The sequence below is a fragment of the Cylas formicarius genome, unplaced genomic scaffold, assembly GCF_029955315.1.
Source record: "Cylas formicarius isolate icCylForm1 unplaced genomic scaffold, icCylForm1.1 PGA_scaffold_3__17_contigs__length_32017465, whole genome shotgun sequence".
NCBI classification, from domain to species: domain Eukaryota; kingdom Metazoa; phylum Arthropoda; class Insecta; order Coleoptera; family Brentidae; genus Cylas; species Cylas formicarius.
Window position 1 is genome coordinate 15,821,224 of NW_026844326.1, and position 20,348 is coordinate 15,841,571.

Genomic DNA, 20,348 nt, shown 5'->3' on the forward strand with positions numbered 1-20,348 from the left:
ATTGTGCTCCTGTAGGTAGTAAAGTATAGTGTGACGTAATGCTGGTGGGTGGCAAAGGAACGTTTATCTCGATTATAGTTGTTTATTTAAGAAATTCCTATGTTTGCAACATTAAATTGCGTCAAATTTTTTAAATTTATATGAATTAAACTTTAAAAGCAGTATCTGGGAATATCTCAAAATTATAAATACAATCTCCATAAAATATGAAGCGACAGCAATAGATATTTTTGCTACCTGATTTTTAGTGAAAACTTTTACTTTTTATTTAAACACGTAGAAAAAGTATAGCATGCAACACGTTCGGTAAACTTTTTAAGTCACTCGTTTATTAAAAACTCGTGAGTCAAGTGCCTCTTACCGCACTTGTTGCAAAATATACTATATAATACACCGATCTAGCGTGCGGGAAGCGTCACTTTACCACGTGACTTTCTTGTCCCGCAGATTCGAGCCGCTTCGGACATTTGCGGGATATTCCAGCACTGGTTTGGGAGCAATCGGTTTTCACCCAAAAACTGACTGTCGTAGAAAAAAAGGAATCGAGACAACAAAATTGAGCATTTTACAGAAATCTCAACAATATGTATATATTCAAAATAAATTTCAATATCCTTGAATTAAATTTCGACGTTCTCAACTCTGACGGTCATGTCACTGAATATATTTCGTGTTGTTTTGCAAAAATATACCGAAAAAACTAACGGCCGGAGAAAAGCATATTATGAAACAAGTTTGATAAGCTTTTGAAGTCAATCGTTCATTAAACAATCGCTCTGTAAGGCTCTGTACTTTTAATTCTTAAATATTCATTCCGTTTAGGGATCATTTTGTTTTTTTCTTTACCATTCACCGTTTTCACTTGTTAATTCGTAATTATTTAAAAGATTGCAGATATTATCTTTATGCTAATGGGGTCCATCACATTTATTATTCTCTTTTATGGTACAGATACGGATCATTCTTAACGCTGAATCCTAATCACCGACATTCTGGCCGTAACAGAAATATTCATTTACTTTGTATTTGTTTATTTTTCTCTTTATTTTTGCAGTACTTATATTGTATTAAATTGAGTGTAATTTTTTGTATATCTTTATACTGATTGAAACAACAAAATCAAGTTAAATCTTTGGATAATAATTCCGAAATATGTTTGTCTTTTCAGTCAATTACCTCCTACAAAATATATTCTTTGGTCACACAGCGCATTATGTTTGTTAATTTTCTTGTTATTGTCTTATTGGGTGTCATCTTGATCGGACTTCGTGTAATAACATTGCGTACTTAGAAAATAAGTTCTAGTATGTTAAGTATTGCGAAGGTTTGCATTACTCAGTAAGTAAATAATAATTCATAGCTTTAGGATAAAATTTATTATTTACACTTTGCTCTCTACAACACCCAGCATTATTTAGGACATATTCAAATGGACCTGTAAAAAAAAGTTAGTTACATAAATTAAATAACAACAAAATATCTACATAGCATTTACTTTTGAAATCAATTCGTTGATTGTCTATTATACATTTTAAAGGAACATAAAGCATATAAGTTTAAGTAAAATATGAGAAAATATACTAAAGCTTTCAAAGTAAATACCAAACTACAAGTAAATTTTGGTTAAAGATTGCGTTTGTTGGCCTATTGCGGAACGATCCGTTACACTATGTAGGAAACGTTGGGCGAAATGTCACAGCTGTGAACAATGCCTAACAAATTTACACACTAATCTCGCATAAATAGAGCATAAATTAAATGGGCATAGTATGTACATATTTAATTAATTTAAAGCTAACGTATCGTAAAATTATTTTTAGTAAAAACTCGATTTTTACAGTTGGTTAATACGACCATCGAATATATTTTATTATATTACAAATTACAGAAAAAAATCCGAACTTGCTTCAGTCGGATTTTAACGTCTAATGTACTCGGCTCGAACACATTTCCATTGCACCAAAATAAGGGTAACCAGATTTGGCTTCGGTGGGTGAATGAGCCCCGTACGCCGTACCACTGGCGAATAAACTGCAACAAAGAAAAAATAAAATTGAAATACTATAAATTAAATACCAAAAATGAAATACAAAGTCCACAATGCACTTTCGTAAATTTTGGTTGGTTGGTAACAACGAACAAAATAAAATTAAAAATAATGTGATATTTGAACCACGATGAACTGCTTTGGTTAGTTTGCAATTAAGAAAAATGTAATTAAAAATATACTGATTTAAATATTTCGTAATAAAATGTACAAACTGATGAACTTGCTTTCCGAAATGAACCACAATTTGCCAAATGTCGTTGGAGTAAACTAAAATTACAAAAACTTTAATTAAGATATGTAGAGCCTCCCCTATTACATTTATTTTACGTCCTTCAATAAAAAGTGTCAACTCAAAAATATGCTGCGCATTAAAGTAGAAACTCCTATGGCTATAAGCAAAAACATTAGTCTCCGAAACATGTATCAACCACATATAATATATAACCTGATACATTTTCTTTGCTCAATTTTGATTTAAAATAATGAACAAAAAAGCAATTAATTTTTGTAAAGGACTAGTTTGTTGTAAAAATAATGTAAAACGAAAATCAAACCATCAAAAACATTAAAAAAAATCCAGCGCATTTTCGTTTTCGCAATTAAAGTCGAAAGTTGGAATGAATGATTTCAAATTTAGTAACATTCATATCCTGTGGTTTTCTATATTTGGGACAAGTGTATGATATTTTAATTAACAAACATTATCACCGATTGTAAAAGGAATGTTTTACGGTATTGTGTGACTCTTTCATGTACCACCATAAAATCAATCGTTCTCGGAAACATTAATTAGTTTTAAGAGTCCAATATTTCGCGTTAACACACAGCCCAGGTGTTTCGTTTAACTTGAAACATAAGATCTTTCCGCGTTGTGGATTAAGTTTTATTAAGGAAATTGCTGCTGTAAAGTTTCACGACCATTATGATATTGCAACTTTGGATGTTCGATGTTTTTGTCAGGCCAACTGATGTGAAATCAAATTTATCCCATAATTCATTTAATCAGTTAGATATCATCGCAAACTTTGGCATAACATTCACGATGGGGTCGACAAATTGCTTTATCGCAAACGGCTGCCGTTAATATAAGTTTATTACGTGGAGAATTGAGTTTTCGCACCATTCGGGTTGGCTTGAGAACTTTTTGTCTCAAATCTGGAGACTCGCGAATAAACAAAAAAATCTAAAAAATTTACCTTTATCTTTACCATTTATTAACTTGACTTTTTCATCTTTTAATCACGTATGAGCGCTCGGCATTCATAGCGGGTATGGTCTATTCATAGATATAAGAAAGTGACCAATTGCTTTTGAATGGGATAATTAATTTTAATAATTAATAATTTTATACCTACCTGTGTTTAATATTCTTTGGTTTGGTATACTACTTAGTTTGTTTATTAGTAATCATTCTCATTTCGTGTGTAATACAGCGTGTGCTGAATCGTGCCCGAATTATGCAAAATATGTGCGAGTCTAGTGTATCTCAGGAGATGCTGCCGCCCAAATGTAGAAAACACTATTCTATTGAGACTAAGGAAGTTGTAAACAATGTTTATTTGACTCTCATCGAACGTGGTGCCAGCAAGCAAGCATCTTTAGAAGAAACTGCCACATTGACGAAAATTCCAACATCAACTAACTGTATGGAAAATTGTGAATAATCCCATTTCAGCGAGGAAAAAAAGAAGCGATGCTGACATTTTCTCGAGTGTAGATGAAAGTGATCAAGATATAATACGGCGTAAAATTTTAGATATCTTAATTAGTAGGCTCGAAAAAGATAAAACCGGTGTTAAATGTGGCAGAACTACCATACACATGGGTTATACGTTTAAAAAAAATGACAAAAGGCGAGTTTTAATGGAATCTTTTAGAATTCGGAAATGGCGACTGGAATATCTAGAATAAATTAAGATTTACAAAGAACAATAAAGGCCAATTATTTACTTGGATGAAACCCCTGGTTCGACACTTATGATACCCGGAAAAGGGTTGGGTTGACTCAACTGATAAGTGTGAAACAAACGCGGGATCAAAAAGAGTTAAAATAATAACTATTTTGCATGCTGGCTCTAAAGATGGTTGGATTCCAAATGGCCTTTCTCTGTCTGCGAAAAATATTAAAGATTCTTCTCTGGATTACCATGAAAACACCACCCCTGATTTATTTGAAAGTTGGTTTAAAAACAAACTAGTTCCAAACATTCCTTCCAATAGCGTAATTGTAATGGACAATGCAAGTTATCACAGTAGACAGTTGACTAAAACCCCTTCCTCATGTCACGCAAAACAACAATCCAAAACTACATGTATAATAACAACATTTATTTTCACGAAGATTATACCAAAAAGCAATTAATTGAGGTTCTACAAAGCTTGAACCTACAAAACCTACAAAAAATCTAGGGCATACAGTTTTAAGGCTTCCACCTTACCACTGTACATTTAATCCCATTGAACATGTTTGGCACCAACTGAAATCTGCCATTCGTCGCAACAATGTTTTTCCCCGTGTAAACTTCAATGTCCTCAAACTTATGGAAACCGAAGTTTTTAACATCCCTCCACAAAGTTGGGCAAATTCTGTTAAACATATAGAAAAAGCACAACAATCGTATATCCATATTGCAAATAAATAGAACATATAATAATTAGAACAGGCGGTGATCGCGATAATAGGTAATACAAATAATTTGTAATTTTATTTTAGATTTAAACATAAATACATAGATAAATAAATAAATATTGTTTAGTACCTTTCCTAACAAAACACCAAATAATTAAATTCTAAGTAAAGTACGGACCTGTTCGTCCATATTTCATTCTTACAGCTTGGCCTGGTCTTTCCTTAATTCGTCGCAGTTAGTCACTTTCTTATATCTATGAACAGACTTTATCAATGTATTAGTGAGTTGTCTTCTAAAATCTGTGTCTGTGTTATACTACCGAAATATATGATTGACTATTTACTCGAGGAATATGTCAATAAAGTGTTACGACATCTGGTAAGTCCAAAAATCAAGAGTAACTGCATTAAGCATAGAAAGAGGTGTCCACGTGCTATGAAAGAGCATTTATATGATAGGCAATAAATCTACTCAATTGTGCTGTAAAGTTTTTATTGTAATTAAATCAAACTAGTTCTTATCTTGTAATTCTTGGTGTATCACCTTACGTTCCTTAAAAGAAATTATAACATGAATGAAATGAAATTGTATTATTGACATTACCTCAATTTGCATAAAGAAAGCAAAGATTTTTCAGATTTCCTTGGAAACAAGGCCAATTTTTTGCGTAACATATATAGAGCGCAGGGAAACAAATTTTGGTGACAGTGGGCTCACATATACCACAAACAAATGATGCTTGCTGATTGATTGCTGAAGCTTATAACAGTTTCAGTTTCAGTTAAGCTCCGAAGAAGCGAAGAAGAAGCTTAGCTCAAATTGTTTCATTTTCAGTTAAGCTCTGCAGAAGCCAACAGGATGATTGGCGAAACGTCAGCAAGTTCGACTCAGCAAAAACCGACGCAGGATGAATCCAGAAGTTTTATAAGAAATATTACAGTAGCTTGTGAAAGTTTCTTTGATAAATTAATAAACTGAAGTGTTCTATACACCCCTAGAACATTCTGAAAGGCGAATTAATACGCATACTTCTAACCAAGTAAAAGCGGAAACACCATATACCCGAGTTTCATTAAATCACGTCTCCTCGCTTTATCAGCAAACAAAGTCTCAGGCGGAAACACCATATACCCGAGTTTCATTAAATCACGTCTCCTCGCTTTATCAGCAAACAAAGTCTCAGACGTACCAATCACAGTACCATAAATAACAGCATACCGCGTTGATTTATTCCGCAGGCGCGAGAAACTCAAAAGCGAATTTCCTGACGTCAAAACACAAACTGCACATAACTTACGATTAATATATCCTAGTTTAACAATGGCGCGTTCTCTTGTTGTATTCAATACGTGGCCCAAGTTAATTTAACTGCGCGCGAAGTTACGGTCGTTCTGCTGTTATCAAGAACTGTTCGGTTCTTTAGTTTATTTCTCTTACGTGTCGGATCATAAAAGTGTCCGGGTACCGAGAAATCTGCGATGTAGGTACCTATCTCTTACGCTTTGACTTATGTTCGTTTGGTTAGTCGATTCGGCATAAAAGTAGCACGTCTATAGGTTTGTTTTCACACGAAGTGAGACACCTGATTCTGACAGCTCTCAAATATGACAAATTGTTATTGTTGTGAAAACACAGGACTACGGCAGACAAAATGATTCAGAAAATTGTCTTAACTTGTTCCTGGTTTACGAACATATTTGCAAAAATAATTTTCTATGAAGTGAATTCAACATTTGATCTGTGAAGTACATAAGCACATAACGCAAAGCCAAATAAGCAAATAAGATAAGGTAGACAGTACAGTAGGAGTGTCTGATCTGGAATCTTTATTAGCCAAATGCTTGCAGTAGAGCAGATCCAGCACAGATTCGTACGATAGCCAGCTTTTTGACAAGACTATTTCCAGGTACTCTGACAGTTTGTCCACCACAATTTCCGCAGTTTCGAAGGTAGCTGAGAATGCTTCGAACAGTTGAGCTGAAGGATTTTTTTTAATGCTATTGGCTACGACTGCCAGGATCATTCAGCCAGTTGGCTTCCGTTTACGGTTTTATACAGGGTGTTCGAAAATTGAGATATGAAACTTGGAGGAAAGATTCAACGTGGTAAGTCATGTAACAAAAATTCGAAATAGTAATTTCATAATTTCTGGGTTATAGCTTGTCAAAATTCATTTTTTTAAATTTTATTTTTAACAGGTTTGATTTAGTAAAAGTCATCGTTACATCGTTACATAGAACATTTTTTAAAATTTTCTGTGTATTTTTTTTATTTGAACTGATATTACAAAATATAAGAGATTGCGTTAATCAGAATCACAAATCCTCAAAAATTGTTACTCTTGTTTTAAGTAGATAAGTGTTATCGTTTAGCCACAAATCGATTTTTTATTCTCGACTCGAATTTTACCTGTAAATGCGATTTTACCTAACAGGACTTAATGAAATTTGAAAAAGTCACAATCCGTTAAAAAATAATTTCTATTAAAAGAGCATATTATCCAACTGCTACTATTCTAGTCCATCAGGAATATTCAAGATATGCAATTTTGCCACGGAAGAGCAAATGGAAATGCAGGTCAAGCACGACGGCTTTATATCAAGGCTTATCTCAAGACATCCATGAACATACATAGAAGACTTGGTGAAAAAGGATCATTCAAACCTGATATCAGTAAAGGGAGACCAAGGTATAAAAGAACCGCTACTTGCTGCACAGTTTGGGAAGTTTTGCTTGAAAACGATCTTCGGCCCTTTCATATGCAAAGGGTTCAAGCACTGTATAAGGGTGATGAGCAATTGAAAGTAATTTTAGGAGAAATTTAAAATTACCCGCAATTCTTAAATGTCATTTTGTTCACTGACGAGGGTGAATGCAGTCGTGATACCATTGTAAATTTTCGAAATATACATCAGGGGAAAACCCACATGCAAAACCTGAAGAAAACTATCAGCGTCGGTTTTCTTTAAATGTATTTGCAATTTTTCCAAGAGGAACTACCACCTTTGCTAGAAGAGCAGTGGAGACAAAACATGTGGTTAATGCAAGATGGCGCTCCACCCCATTTTACATTGGCTGTACGAAGGTATTTAAATCAGGCATTTGAACATCGATGGATAGGTCACGGCGGACCCCTAGCTTATCCGCCTCTCTCACCAGACCTTAATCCGATGGACTTTTTTTTGGGGGCCACTTAAATTCTTTAGTGTATAACAGTACCTATAACAGATATCAATGATCTACGGCAAAAAAAATAAACGGTTGCGAAATCAATAGAAATGAACGATGGGCATTTTGAATATGAATAGTAATTAGCGTTGCATACTGTTTAATTGCCGATTATTATTAATAATTTTTTATTTTCGAAAATGTTAGATGTATTTATGTTACATAAATATGTTATTGCATTGATTCATGCCATTCTTTCGCTTTTTTAATTTGTAGCATACTGTTTTGAAAAATTTAGTGCACGTCGCCTGTGCCTGCATTTTCACTTACTTTTCCGTAACAGAAATGCATATCGCGATATTCAGTATCACCTATCTGTAAATTTAAATTCGGGCCGAGAATAAAAAAGTCGATTTATGACTAAACGACAACACTTATCCACTCAAAACAAGAGTAACAATTTCTGAGGATTTGTGATTCTGCTTAAGGTAATCTGTTCAATTTTGCAATATCATTGTAAATAAATAAAATACAGGGAAAAAAAATTCTAGGTAAAGTGCGCTCTAGTGGCAGATTTCTGAAACATTTTTATTTTGTAACGATGACTTTTACTAAATCAGGGCTGTGTGTAAAATTCCAGCTTATTCCGATGAGAATTGAACCCACTGTGTTAAAAATAAAATAAAAAAAAATGAATTTTGACAAACTATAACTCGGAAAATATTACGATTTCGAATTTTTGTTACATGACTTACCACGTTGAATCTTTCCTCCAAGTTTCGAAACTCAATTTCCGAACACCCTGTAGATTGTGGGTAAGGAATCCATAAAAAATAACCTATACCTCTTGACAAGCTTGGCAACCTCTTAATTGGATTGACCAGATCGGTCAGTTGATTAGTCAGCTATAACTTAATAAACGAGGTTTCTGTTGGCCAGCTCGAAAACTTATCGAAAACCCACTAAATTTATATCGGATATAATATCAATCTAAAATTTTGGTGAATAGATATACTTTGTAGGAAAACGTACGTGTTTTTATGGTATTAACCTGAGTTGAAATACTAAGAGGTTGTCGAACTTGAGCAGAAATATTGTGCAATTTAAAAATAAAATAAAGACAATTCAAATTCGACATTCTCTTAATATTTCTACTGAATCACTGCCTAACACTTTCAAACAAACTAGTAAGTTTGAGTAATTAAAAACAGCCGCAAAACTAGGTCAAACGTGTGAAGCAAACGACACACAAATAAAGCTGATAACGACATCTTGCATTTACACGTCAGTGGGGTGTTTTTTTTCCATGTATGGATTATTCGATTGACATGAATTCTATTTATCCGAAAGATAATCTTGTGGCATTACATTTTAAATATGATTTCTGGCATATGACCGCCACGGCTGGAGCGGATGTAGTCCAATCTGGATGTCCAATTTTCGATGACTTTTTCCAATATTTGTGGCCCTATATCGGCAATAACACGGCGAATGTTGTCTTCCAAATGGTCAAGCGTTTGTCGCTTATCCGCATAGATCAATGACTTTACATAGCCCCACAGAAAGTAATCTAGCGGTGTTAAATCCCAAGATCTTGGAAGCCAATTCACAGATCCAAAACGTCAAATTAGGCGGTCACCAAACGTGTCTTTCAATAAATCGATTGTGGCACGAGCTGTGGGACATGTTGCGCCGTCTTGTTGAAACCACATCTCCTGCACATCATGGTTATTCAATTCAGGAATGAAAGAGTTAGTAATCATAGCTCTATACCGATCACCATTGACTGTAACGTTCTGGCCATCATCGTTTTTGAAGAAATACGAACCAATGATTCCACCAGCCCATAAAGCGCACCAAACAGTCAGATTTTCTGGATGTAACGGTGTTTCGACATACACAGTTTTGTTTGTTGACATAGCCATTCAACCAGAAGTGCGCTTCATCGCTAAACAAAATTCGCTTATGATAATCGGGAACAACGGCAATCTCGTTTTGGGCCCATTCGACGAATCTATGCCTTACTTGATGAATTCATGATGAATTGCCAAACCAAACTGAGAATAAATCACTTGACAGCTGTTAAATTGGTCGCCATCTTGAACAGTAATGCCAACTTAAAGTTCTATACATCGAAAAAAAGCACCCATTATTAGCTGGACCATGCAAACCACTTAGTTTCGGCTAACATTTACGTCAGCATTAAGAAAATGGGTACAAAATAATACGAACCATTAAATAGACGCACCTTTGCCAACGTAAACGTATTGTTTTCAACTCGTAAAGGTTGCGACTCAAAAAGAAAATGAGCAAACAAAGTAATACGTTGGCTTATTAAATTATTAATAATGCTCAATTATTACAGCGCCAGAGGCTCCAACTGTTAGGGGCCTTGGGGCTTTCATTAGTCAACTCCGCTAAATTAATTACGCCAAGCTGCGCATTGCACAGGCAAGGTACCAATTACCTAGCCAACAGAGTCGGTTCGAGCTGCCGGTGTTGGGTACCACCTTTACCAGTACCACTCGAATGAAGTAAAGTTGCAGAGACATAGAAAACTTTAAAAACAAGTTGATTTTATCCGAGGATTCGTGGTTTTTGCAAAAAATTGATGGCCGATAACCATGTCAAACTAATCGGATGGCAGTACTATTGCAACTAAATAAGAAAACAATTAGTTATTACACTCAGTGAACAAATCACAAAAACTAATATTAACAACTTTGCTACCGCAAGCTCAGAACAAACCAACTTTGTTTGAGTGGTATTGAACTAGTAAGGAAGACCTAGGTTTAGATTTTACATAATTTTTATACCAAGAATAAAACTCCGAAGAATAAAAAGTGTATTGTATTGATGTGCAGACTATTCAATATTATGTATAGTTAGATTGGATTTCCTAATTGCTAAACTCTCTTTGACTGGCAATGTCCTAACATTAACATTAACATTTTCCTTATTGTCTACCACCACGCACAAATATTTAGAATAGTACGTATTACTTTGATATGATTAGTATTTAAATTTTTCCAAATTCAGAGCACTTAATCCAATTTTGGAATTGTTGTTAGATGGAACAGCTACTCCATGATGGTACCAGTTCTTTCTCTAATATTAGCCTGTCCTCCTATTTAAGCTTTTGGGTTATTGTGTCCGGTCGTAATCTTAACTTTTCTTTCTTCTTCTTGTTTCTTTTCGTATTGCTATTTGAAACTTAAGAAAGGAATGCGCCTGTTCTCAAGAAGCGTCGTTATTCTCTGCTCCACGTGACTGAATGTCAGCAATATTTTGCTATTTTTTGATATTGTAAAATACCTTACATCTTTCACAATATCCGCTTCCAGTAATCGAAAATGCAAAACTAGCCGACCCTGCGTTTTCGCAAACTTCTGGTGACTCCGTCCGGAGCTTGTCATTGAAATAAATCCTCTGCCGGTACTACTTGGGTACGCAATCAATGAAAATCGTGCTAAGCAAAATTATACGGTGTTGTTTTAATGTATGATGGTACCGCTCTCTACTTACGGTTAAAAACTGCCGCCCAGCTACCGGAATGAATTATTATTTATTCGCGTTTGATTAATTGCGAGCTATCGTTGGGGTCAAATTACGAGATCCTCGCTGTAATAAGCGGTTACGGGGGAAATTATTGTATCGCCTTTTATTTCGTATCGTTTTCCAACGGCAATAATCACTCTGGACTTTCGAAGGTGATTGCGATCGACGTCACTCCTATATAGTCACCAGACGACTAGAGATTTCTTGCGAATGGGTTGGAGAACGCAGTTAAAAATGTTCAAAGGCTACGGCGTCGGGTATTTTGTTAGTTGCAGGGCAATGGAATAGAGATTGAGGTGAGTGTCCTAGTACACGTTTATGGAGAATGACTTACGATAAAAACTTGAAATGTTGGTTACTTATACATGCGGTGAGGCCAGATATGCTCGCAAAAGTATATCAACATTCGTTTCTTAAATTCTGCAAAATATTCTACAACTTTTTAATGTAACAAGTACATACCTATCTTGAACATTTTCGGAGATAAAAAATACTTTTAAAAAAATTTGGCAGCAAACAAACCGATTTAGAATAATAATTTTTTTCGCAACCCGTACAGCTAAAAACTTGAATTTTTGGTAGCGATTCTCTATTAAGTTGCTCTATCATAATATAATATGACAATTAACTTATCGTGATGCGTTCATAAGATAAGACCCAATTGGCAAGATAAAAAAATCCATGTTACGTGGGAATTTTAAATGGCACACCTCAAATTTTATATTGGCACGTAAATGAGCAATTAATTTGCCATCTAAAAGTACCAAGCAATGGTATATCTATTATCACTGCGTTTCGTTGTATAAGCAATAAAATCAAAATATTGCAATCAACTCGCCATGGTGACGTGTTTTGTAAACAAATTTATCTTTGATATAAATAAGCTTAATATCCGTTATTAGCATGTTTAAAGGAGTAATTGCAGCAGTGAAACTGGAAGGAAATACATATGGCACCAAAAATTTAATATTCACAGAAACTGTTGCTAACTCAACAACTAATGTTAAAGACTAATAAGCGGTTTTAAATTGTCCTCTTGTCATTTTTGTGGGGATTTTCAAAAAATTAGTTTTAGGAACCTCTTATTGGAATTATTTAAGAACTGGAAGAACGACTTCTGCACTACATTAACGATACAAATGAAAATCACTTGCAGTTTATCGTTAAAGTCTTGAATAAACTGGAAGGATACTGTAGAGATTGAATTGATAGAAACGGGGGTCATATTGAGCAGTTGTAAATAAGTTATTTATTAATAAATTAGTTTTCCATAGTTTAATTTTTTTTTCGACTCATTATCTCAAAAACGAGAAACAGAATCGAGAAACAGACAATGTATTTATTTTTGTAATCGTAAAAATGTGCTCTTTAAAGATGCGGACGTATATACTGGGTGTTTCATTGCAAAAAAAGCCCCAATTACAAAAATATTACACTTCGGTGGTTCAGTTCTTTATTCTGACGAAATGAATGTGACAATATAGAGTAAAACGCCAAGCTCATCACCGACCATAAAGAACGCTTGCAGGTGGGTTGTCAATATATAAGGAATGACCCTGATATATTAATCTGAATTTTGGGCCATTTTTTATAAACGACAATTTTTAAAAAATATCGCTGAGGACATGCTGCGGCCAAATTGAAAACTGTCGAAGCTACGAAGTGCCATTGGCCATATTGAATGCCAAAATCTTACTAATCAATTAATGGCGTGTACATTTTAATGTTTGTTATGAAAGAGCCTGTATTATCAACATAAGAGCCCTTGTATATATAATAGTTGTGTTTAAAAATTGTTTAAACTTAAACAGATTAAATTCATCAATTCTAATCCAATCATCGGGCTTCCTATTGCTTATTTTGCTTCAGTTTGTTTAGTGGATATTCGTTGTTTGTCCTTAATTACTAATTGCCAAATGAAGCGGATGTAATAGATCTATAAGCAATCATTATTACCTACCTGTAGTTCTCATGCCAGCTGCTCAAATTTTCCGCCATCTTGTTGTTCTGAGTGGCAGCCGCGTGTCTAGCCCACACTGCAGTCTGCTGCGGAGATACCGAATGCTGACTCGGTGAAACTTGGGCCATATTGTACCCGAACTGATTAACCCCGTTACTCTCCAACGGGGAACTAGAGTTGTACGCACCGTATAGAGACGCGGCGTTCTGCGCTGCTGGGGGACTAGTACTGATACTGGCACTGACGGTACCGATATTCGAACTCGCAGCGGATAAAGAATGAGGCAACGCGGAAGTGCTCGATGTGAGAGGCGCGCTGGATGCCAGCGAAGAACTCAGAGCCGAGTAACTTTGTTGAGTACTCCACGGAGTCTGATTGAATGCTCCTGCCGCTTCGTATTGATGTTGGACCGCTGCCGGGAAAGCGCTTTGAAGCGACATCGTGTTGAAAGCGTTTAGCTGTTGCGAATTGAGCTGCTTTCTGAGCCTAGCCCGACGGTTGGAGAACCACACCTGCACTCTGGCTTCGGTAAGTTTGGTTTTCTGAGCTAGTTCTTCGCGCGTGTATACGTCGGGGTATTGGGTCCTGCCGAACGCCCGTTCGAGTGCTTCTAGTTGTTCGCCGGTGAAGGTGGTCCTCGATCGTCTTTGTTTACGTTTAAGTGGGATTCCTGGCTCCGATTCGGTATCGCTTTCATCGCAGGAAGACGTGGGTCCTGCAACAAAAATTATGGACGTAAGCTTGGTGGTTTTGGTAAATTTTCGTTTTAATCATCAAGTAAAATCACAGTGACTGGCGACAGCGTTTGACTAATATTTATTTATTTATTTAAAAAAGTCTACCTAACGGGCATAAAGCCCAACTAATAAGTAGTTGTAGCCTAGCATAAACATTAACTCTAATAAAATAGCAAGAGAATGGGAAAAGACTGAAATAAATAATTATAGTTGATAGGGCAATAATGTTATTACCTTAAATTGCGAAAAAAAAGTGCAGATCGTGTTGAGCATGGTACTTGCAGCACATTGAGAAAATAGGTGAAACTTTTAAAACATTATTTCTTGGTGTGGACAGAAAGAATGTGTTACTATGTCTAGAGTTAATAAGGGGAACCAGAAAATTTTGTCCATGTAATAGGTCAGAACAATCGATCAAGTTATTTAAGATCTACTTAATAATATTGTATACGAAAAGCCTAAACTAAACTTATAGTATACAGACTTCAGCAACTTACGCTGAATTTTTTCAGGCTATTAATACGACAGTTGTACCCAGTAGACCAAACTACTGAGGTATACTCCAACTTAGACCTGAGTTATACAACATTTTTCTATATTTTTAAAGTCGGTGGTGCAATGGGTATAATAAATCTATAGCTTTTTGAGGTTTCTGGCAGTACCTTATTAACATGAGGAACAAATAATAATTTCGAGTTGAATATTACTCCTAAGTTAGAACACACAATTTACAGCTGCACTCAAAGGTGGTAAAGAGAGATTATATTACACTTGGCTGTATTAAGTTGCAAGTTATTACTTAGGGAGCTGCAATTGTTGATTTGCTTGAAACTATGCTGAAGAGGAAGACAATCCTCTGAACAGCGTATTAAAAAAAATACGTGGTCCACATATATCAAAAAACTGTCAACAAGGTTTATGTCAATGTTATTAATAATTTTAAGTAGGACGTATAAACAGTATACTATGCAACAACTGTGGTAAACGGCATTTAAACTTAAAATTATCAACGCGTGTTGCATACTATACTTTTTCACGACCTTCAGTTTTTGGGTACATTTTTGCAAAACAATACGAATATATTCACTGACAAGACCGTCAGAATTGCCAAACGTCAAAATTCAGGCAGTGCGGTAATATCTTCGAAAACACCCGATTGCTCCCAAACTCGTGCGGTAATATCACGGAAATGTCCGAAGTGTCTCGGTCCCGTGGGAAACGAAACTGACGAGGAACATTTCACTAAACTAGAGACTCACAAATTATTTAAAATGACCACAAAAAATATGTAATTCACCTCAAAATTCTTGAACGCCATTTAAAAAAAAGAAGAAAATAATTACAAAGGTGTGAAAATTTTTGAAAATTAAAAAAATCATAATATCCTACTCTAGGGAAACTCAACAGATTAGAGTAGTTTTGATGGAAAAATGGCAATTAATAGAGTGGACATTTATCGATATAAAAACTGTAACTCACAAAAGTCGTCGATTAAATAAACATAAAAACTTAATTGCTGGATTGTTTCGGCATCGTATGCGACCCAATTACCAGTTTGGAAGTTATAATTTGAAAAATTCGAACGAACGTATCCGTAAAAGCCGCGTACGCCCGTAACCGTCCATTAAGAGGCATTTTGCATTGTGAGCCGGATAATATTTAAATTTCTTTCGGAACATACGTCCGGGATCTGCAATTACTTAAGGTAGCGTGTAGTTCGAAGCGTACGCGTGTTATCAACGGCAACACTGTTTTTCGGTTTTATTAGGGCCGTCATATTTGTGTGAAACGGAAGAGATGAAAGCTCGATTCCACAGGAAATAAAATACAATTTCAGACGAACAAAAGAAATGTGGGGAATTCGTCTATTTTGATATTCTCTGACTTTAAATACGACAGCCTTTTTATTGCTATTATGCATTGGTGTATTTCAGTTGATTTTACCATTAAAAAAAATAGTACATTGTGCGTATGGCATTGTGACAAAGACATGGCACAGAATTGGCGATCCTAATAATCAAACAATCGAGGTTAATTTTGGGTTTAAGAATTTATTTCAAAACAAGATCTTCGAACACATTTTCAACCACCTTTTTTCCAAAATCAACGAAAAGTTGATGATTTCAAAAAAAATTATATAAGAAAAATTCTTTAAGATATAATCTCTATGCTGTGATAATATATAGTTACGCTGCTTGCTGATATCTATGAAAAATACATAAAACCCCAACATTCGAGGTGAGATTTGGAGAATTACTTTCAATTATTTAATTCGCAGCCTCTTTTCGATGTTCCAATGATGAGAGGTCAGTTCGAAGCTCCCGGTGTAAGACTAGATTGATGTAGGAATATGAAACTTGATAGCAGCTTGAAAGTTATAGGCTTAGATTCTCAAAAATTCGTCGGTCCTGGTACAAATGAAACCCGTTCAAAAAAGGTTAGCACGGTGCTTTCACATGAAGTCGCGAAGAGATCATTTTCCTACTCATTATCCATAGCAGTGAGCGAGAAAATTTTATTTAGGGGAGATTCTGACAATGAAGGACGCGGAGACGTGAAAATACAGATACATTGCATTATTGTAGTGTACCATATTGCTTATCGTCTTTTGTTGTTTTTAGGCGGTAGCACTGATTTTCGATGTGTGAAAACGTTCTGATTTATGTTTAGAACTCGGTAGTTGGTAATTGAAGATATTTAAACTCTTCGCGTTTTCACAGAATCCGCAAAATGATGGTTTTTGGCATATTTTAAATAAAAGTTTTTGTGTGTTATCATTGAGAGAGATTAAAATTTAAAATTTCAAGTCGTTTGCCTAAAGGTTCTTTATTTTGGATTGCAGTTTGGTACTCGGAAGTATATGATTTTGTTGGATGTCTGTGGACGTTCTTAATGTGTACAGCAAACATTAAAATATATACAGAAGCTCCGTATGGTTGCTTTCAATTGCCTATATTAGAAATGATGAGTGCGAATGAAACATAGAGAGAAAGAGAGAGCTTTTAAAACTAAAACCCGCAAAAGATGTTATTGATACTTTAGCCACAGTTTTCAGAAATAATAGTCTATCCGCAAATGGATACCTCCATATTTTGTTGCGGTTTTATGTTAACTTTAAGGTTTAAGTTTGACTGAAGAATATAACAATATGGAAATAAAGTAATAGTTCCTGAACGACAGGAATTTTGGCCACAATAGTCCGTACTGTTTATTGAATGAATTTTATAATTTAGCTGAATCATTAATCATTATAATATTATATCATTAATAAAGAATTTGACAATAACACATTTGTTTTGTTTTCTTTAATTTGGGAATATTAATATTATAAAAATTCATTGCGTAACCTTTAAACACAGAAACGCTGATACATGAATAGTTGGGCAAAACTGCGTACCTCTATAAGTATTAATCCGTTTTATATGCAAAATGCGCTAGAAAAAATTCGAACAATTTGTTATTGGCAACACAGACAATATGACAGCCGATTTTGACAGACGTATTAATTATACGGACACGTGCACAACACGTGTATTGTTAATAACATCACGGAACATTTCGTAAACGTTTGGCACAAAGGACCCAGTGAAGCCTTCGGTTTTTTTCCAGCGGTCTTTGATTAATATTAACAAATTCATCAACATAATACGGCATTAATAAAAGTGACTGATAAAAGGCGTGAAGCAAATCGAAATGTGCGGTTTATTATTATGCCCCGAACTTATAAATTTATCTATTTGATGTAATTAACGATCCTAATGTTAAACGCTTCTGAGCTTTATGCGGTGATTAATAGTCATAATTATTATTAACGACTTGAGTGTTGGGAAAAAAGAAAATCGAACATTGTTTTTGCTTTTTTTCCAGTTCGCGTCAGATTACCACGATGTGTAATTACGCAGAGCGAAGAAGTATAGAGGGTAATTCAAATTTCGAAAACTAACGAGATCCTTAAATTGGGATAGAGCTGCTAGTTTCAGCGCATAGTAATATGTCCTTTAACAACTTTTATTTATAATACCACATTAGTTGGCTTTCACTTTTTCTGATGTGTTAGTTAACTCCATATGACAGATGATTTTATCAGAGCTTTATAGAAACTGCCTTTCTTAGTAAGGAAAAACGAATTATTAAAACTTTGCGCGTAATAGTATATGAGACTAATAAGTCAACTGACATTTATAAATAATCAAAAACCCTTTTGTCTTATTTTCATATTTATTTTGGTTTTACTCGTATTGCTATTAATTTCTTAAATGCAAAAATCGACGTAAGACGCTAAACCTAACAAAATGAAATGTGAATTTTTTGCGTGTTTAATGTGCGTGTTTAATGCGGCTATAGTTTTTTTGCTGGAGCAATGCAATGAGAGACAAAATCTAAATAGGGACGGGCACTAAATTTCGAACAAATTTAGATGTACATGATAGTACCTTATTGATTTGAGGAACAAAGGGCAACCTACGCCAAATGTTACAAACACTATTACTCCAGGTTTCTTTTTAAGATTCCCCAGATCTTGACTGTTGTTCGTTGTTTGTATTGGACTGTTGTTGCTATTCTATAGTCACCGAGATAATTTTTTACATCGGTCGAGACTATAGCACAAGATCTAATAACTACAAATAATAATCTGGATCTTTTCATTCCTAGATCCTCTCTGATCCATAAATCTATTATAATGGAGTCAGGACTTAACAGAACCTGATCGGCTATTGTCTGATTATTTTTTGTGAAGCTTCTTTGGTGTTATTTTTATTTTTTTTGATAGTGACGACAGTATATGTGAAAATTAATATATGTTTTCTTCATGTATAAATGAAATATCCAATTTAGGCTAGCTTGAGAAACTTTTGTTTTATTGAAGCAGATTTTTATAAGAATTTTTTTCAAATTGATGCGATTTTTATGATTGCAGTATCTCTCTTCGGACATTGAGACAATAAAAAAGGGCAGCATTTAAAAGGGGTATATAAAAGAAAAATCTGACATTAAGATCACTATCAATGTCATTAAGTTATTAAAAAGTGACGACCCAGTCAGAGAGTATTTTGCCTCCATAATTAATAGAAATTCTCCCAGCTTAGCTAAAGATTATTCAAAAATTTGACATTCATTTAAAATATACTTGTGGCTTTGGGAAAGAAAAAAAAAAGAAAAATACGTCACAAAATTTAGAACAGAAGTTTAAAAATTCAACATATGAAACAAAAATGTTGAATACGGTAGCCAAAAGACGAAACATCGAATAGCAGATCAGGAAGTGCTGTCGCTTATCAGAAAAAAGTCGTATCAGAATTTTAACAGTTTCTAATACTTGTAAATCAGCGACTCTGTCCAATTTAATGATTCCTGTACTTCCTGTAGTTTTGGATAGCGTAATGGTGGGTTCAAATTTGAATTTCTTTGTATAGAGAGAGAAAAAAATAGCGACACGTTATTTTCATTAGAGCCGGCCACATTTCGGACGCTATCGAACGTTAATGGTTTCAATTTGAAATATCGAGCGTTCGAGCGTGGTTAGCGGCCACTTTTTTGTCAATGACGCCAAAGTCGATCGATTTTGCCCGTAACATTCGTAAAACAAATACTAATTTATTTTTTTAGTGCCGCCTTTTAACGCGACGCGCCGACACCCACAAAAAGGCGGTCGAATTTATTTGCTTTAATTTGGCTCTAAACGCTGGCCAACGCCGACCGAAAAAATAGTTCTCACGTTTCGGTTTTAAGGAAAGTTAAACCGGAACATGTGATACGGTGCTCGCAGGCCCGTAGAGAGAAATTTAGGGTCCGCGGGTTTCATTTCAACGGACCCGTTATCATCGCGTTCGCCATTTTATGAAAATTCTTAATTTTTTGTGTTGTATTGGTTTAAGTAAACCATTTTTCATAGTTTAAAAAAATCTACAAAAATTATCCGTCATTATATTTTTGGTATTAAAATAATTTTCTGAATCTGACTTTAGGATAGTATAAATGATGACAATAATAAAATGATATTCTAATAGGATTAATTGAACTGAAAACTGGTTTCATTAAAAGGAAATCAACAGTGTCGAAATTTTTGCTTCACGGGCAAACTGGTGGATGTCCGCTAAAGCTTTCGATAGAGTGGATCATAAAATTTTATTCGTCAGCTAGATGCAGTTGGTTTTATTAACTAGGTTAGGCAAGTGGTAGAACTAAAACTGTCATCCTTCTAATGTTAGGTGCACCACAAGAAGGTCATTTGTAAACCTTATTTT

At 34.8% G+C, this 20,348-nt stretch overlaps 1 protein-coding gene across 2 annotated transcripts in view; it reads right to left on the reverse strand.

Annotated features, from left to right (window-relative positions):
- Positions 1 to 1,403: 1,403 nt before the first annotated feature.
- The window catches only part of LOC132699226 (protein gooseberry-like), a 28,112-nt gene continuing 9,167 nt past the window's right edge, over positions 1,404 to 20,348 (reverse strand). For both annotated transcript variants that reach the window (XM_060665831.1, XM_060665830.1), the window contains exons 4-5: positions 13,367 to 14,081; positions 1,404 to 2,031 (exon numbers count right to left, since the gene is read on the reverse strand). In XM_060665831.1, the coding sequence (XP_060521814.1) occupies positions 1,926 to 2,031; positions 13,367 to 14,081 (821 nt within the window). In that variant the 3' untranslated portion in view covers positions 1,404 to 1,925. The remainder of the gene's footprint in view (positions 2,032 to 13,366; positions 14,082 to 20,348) is intronic.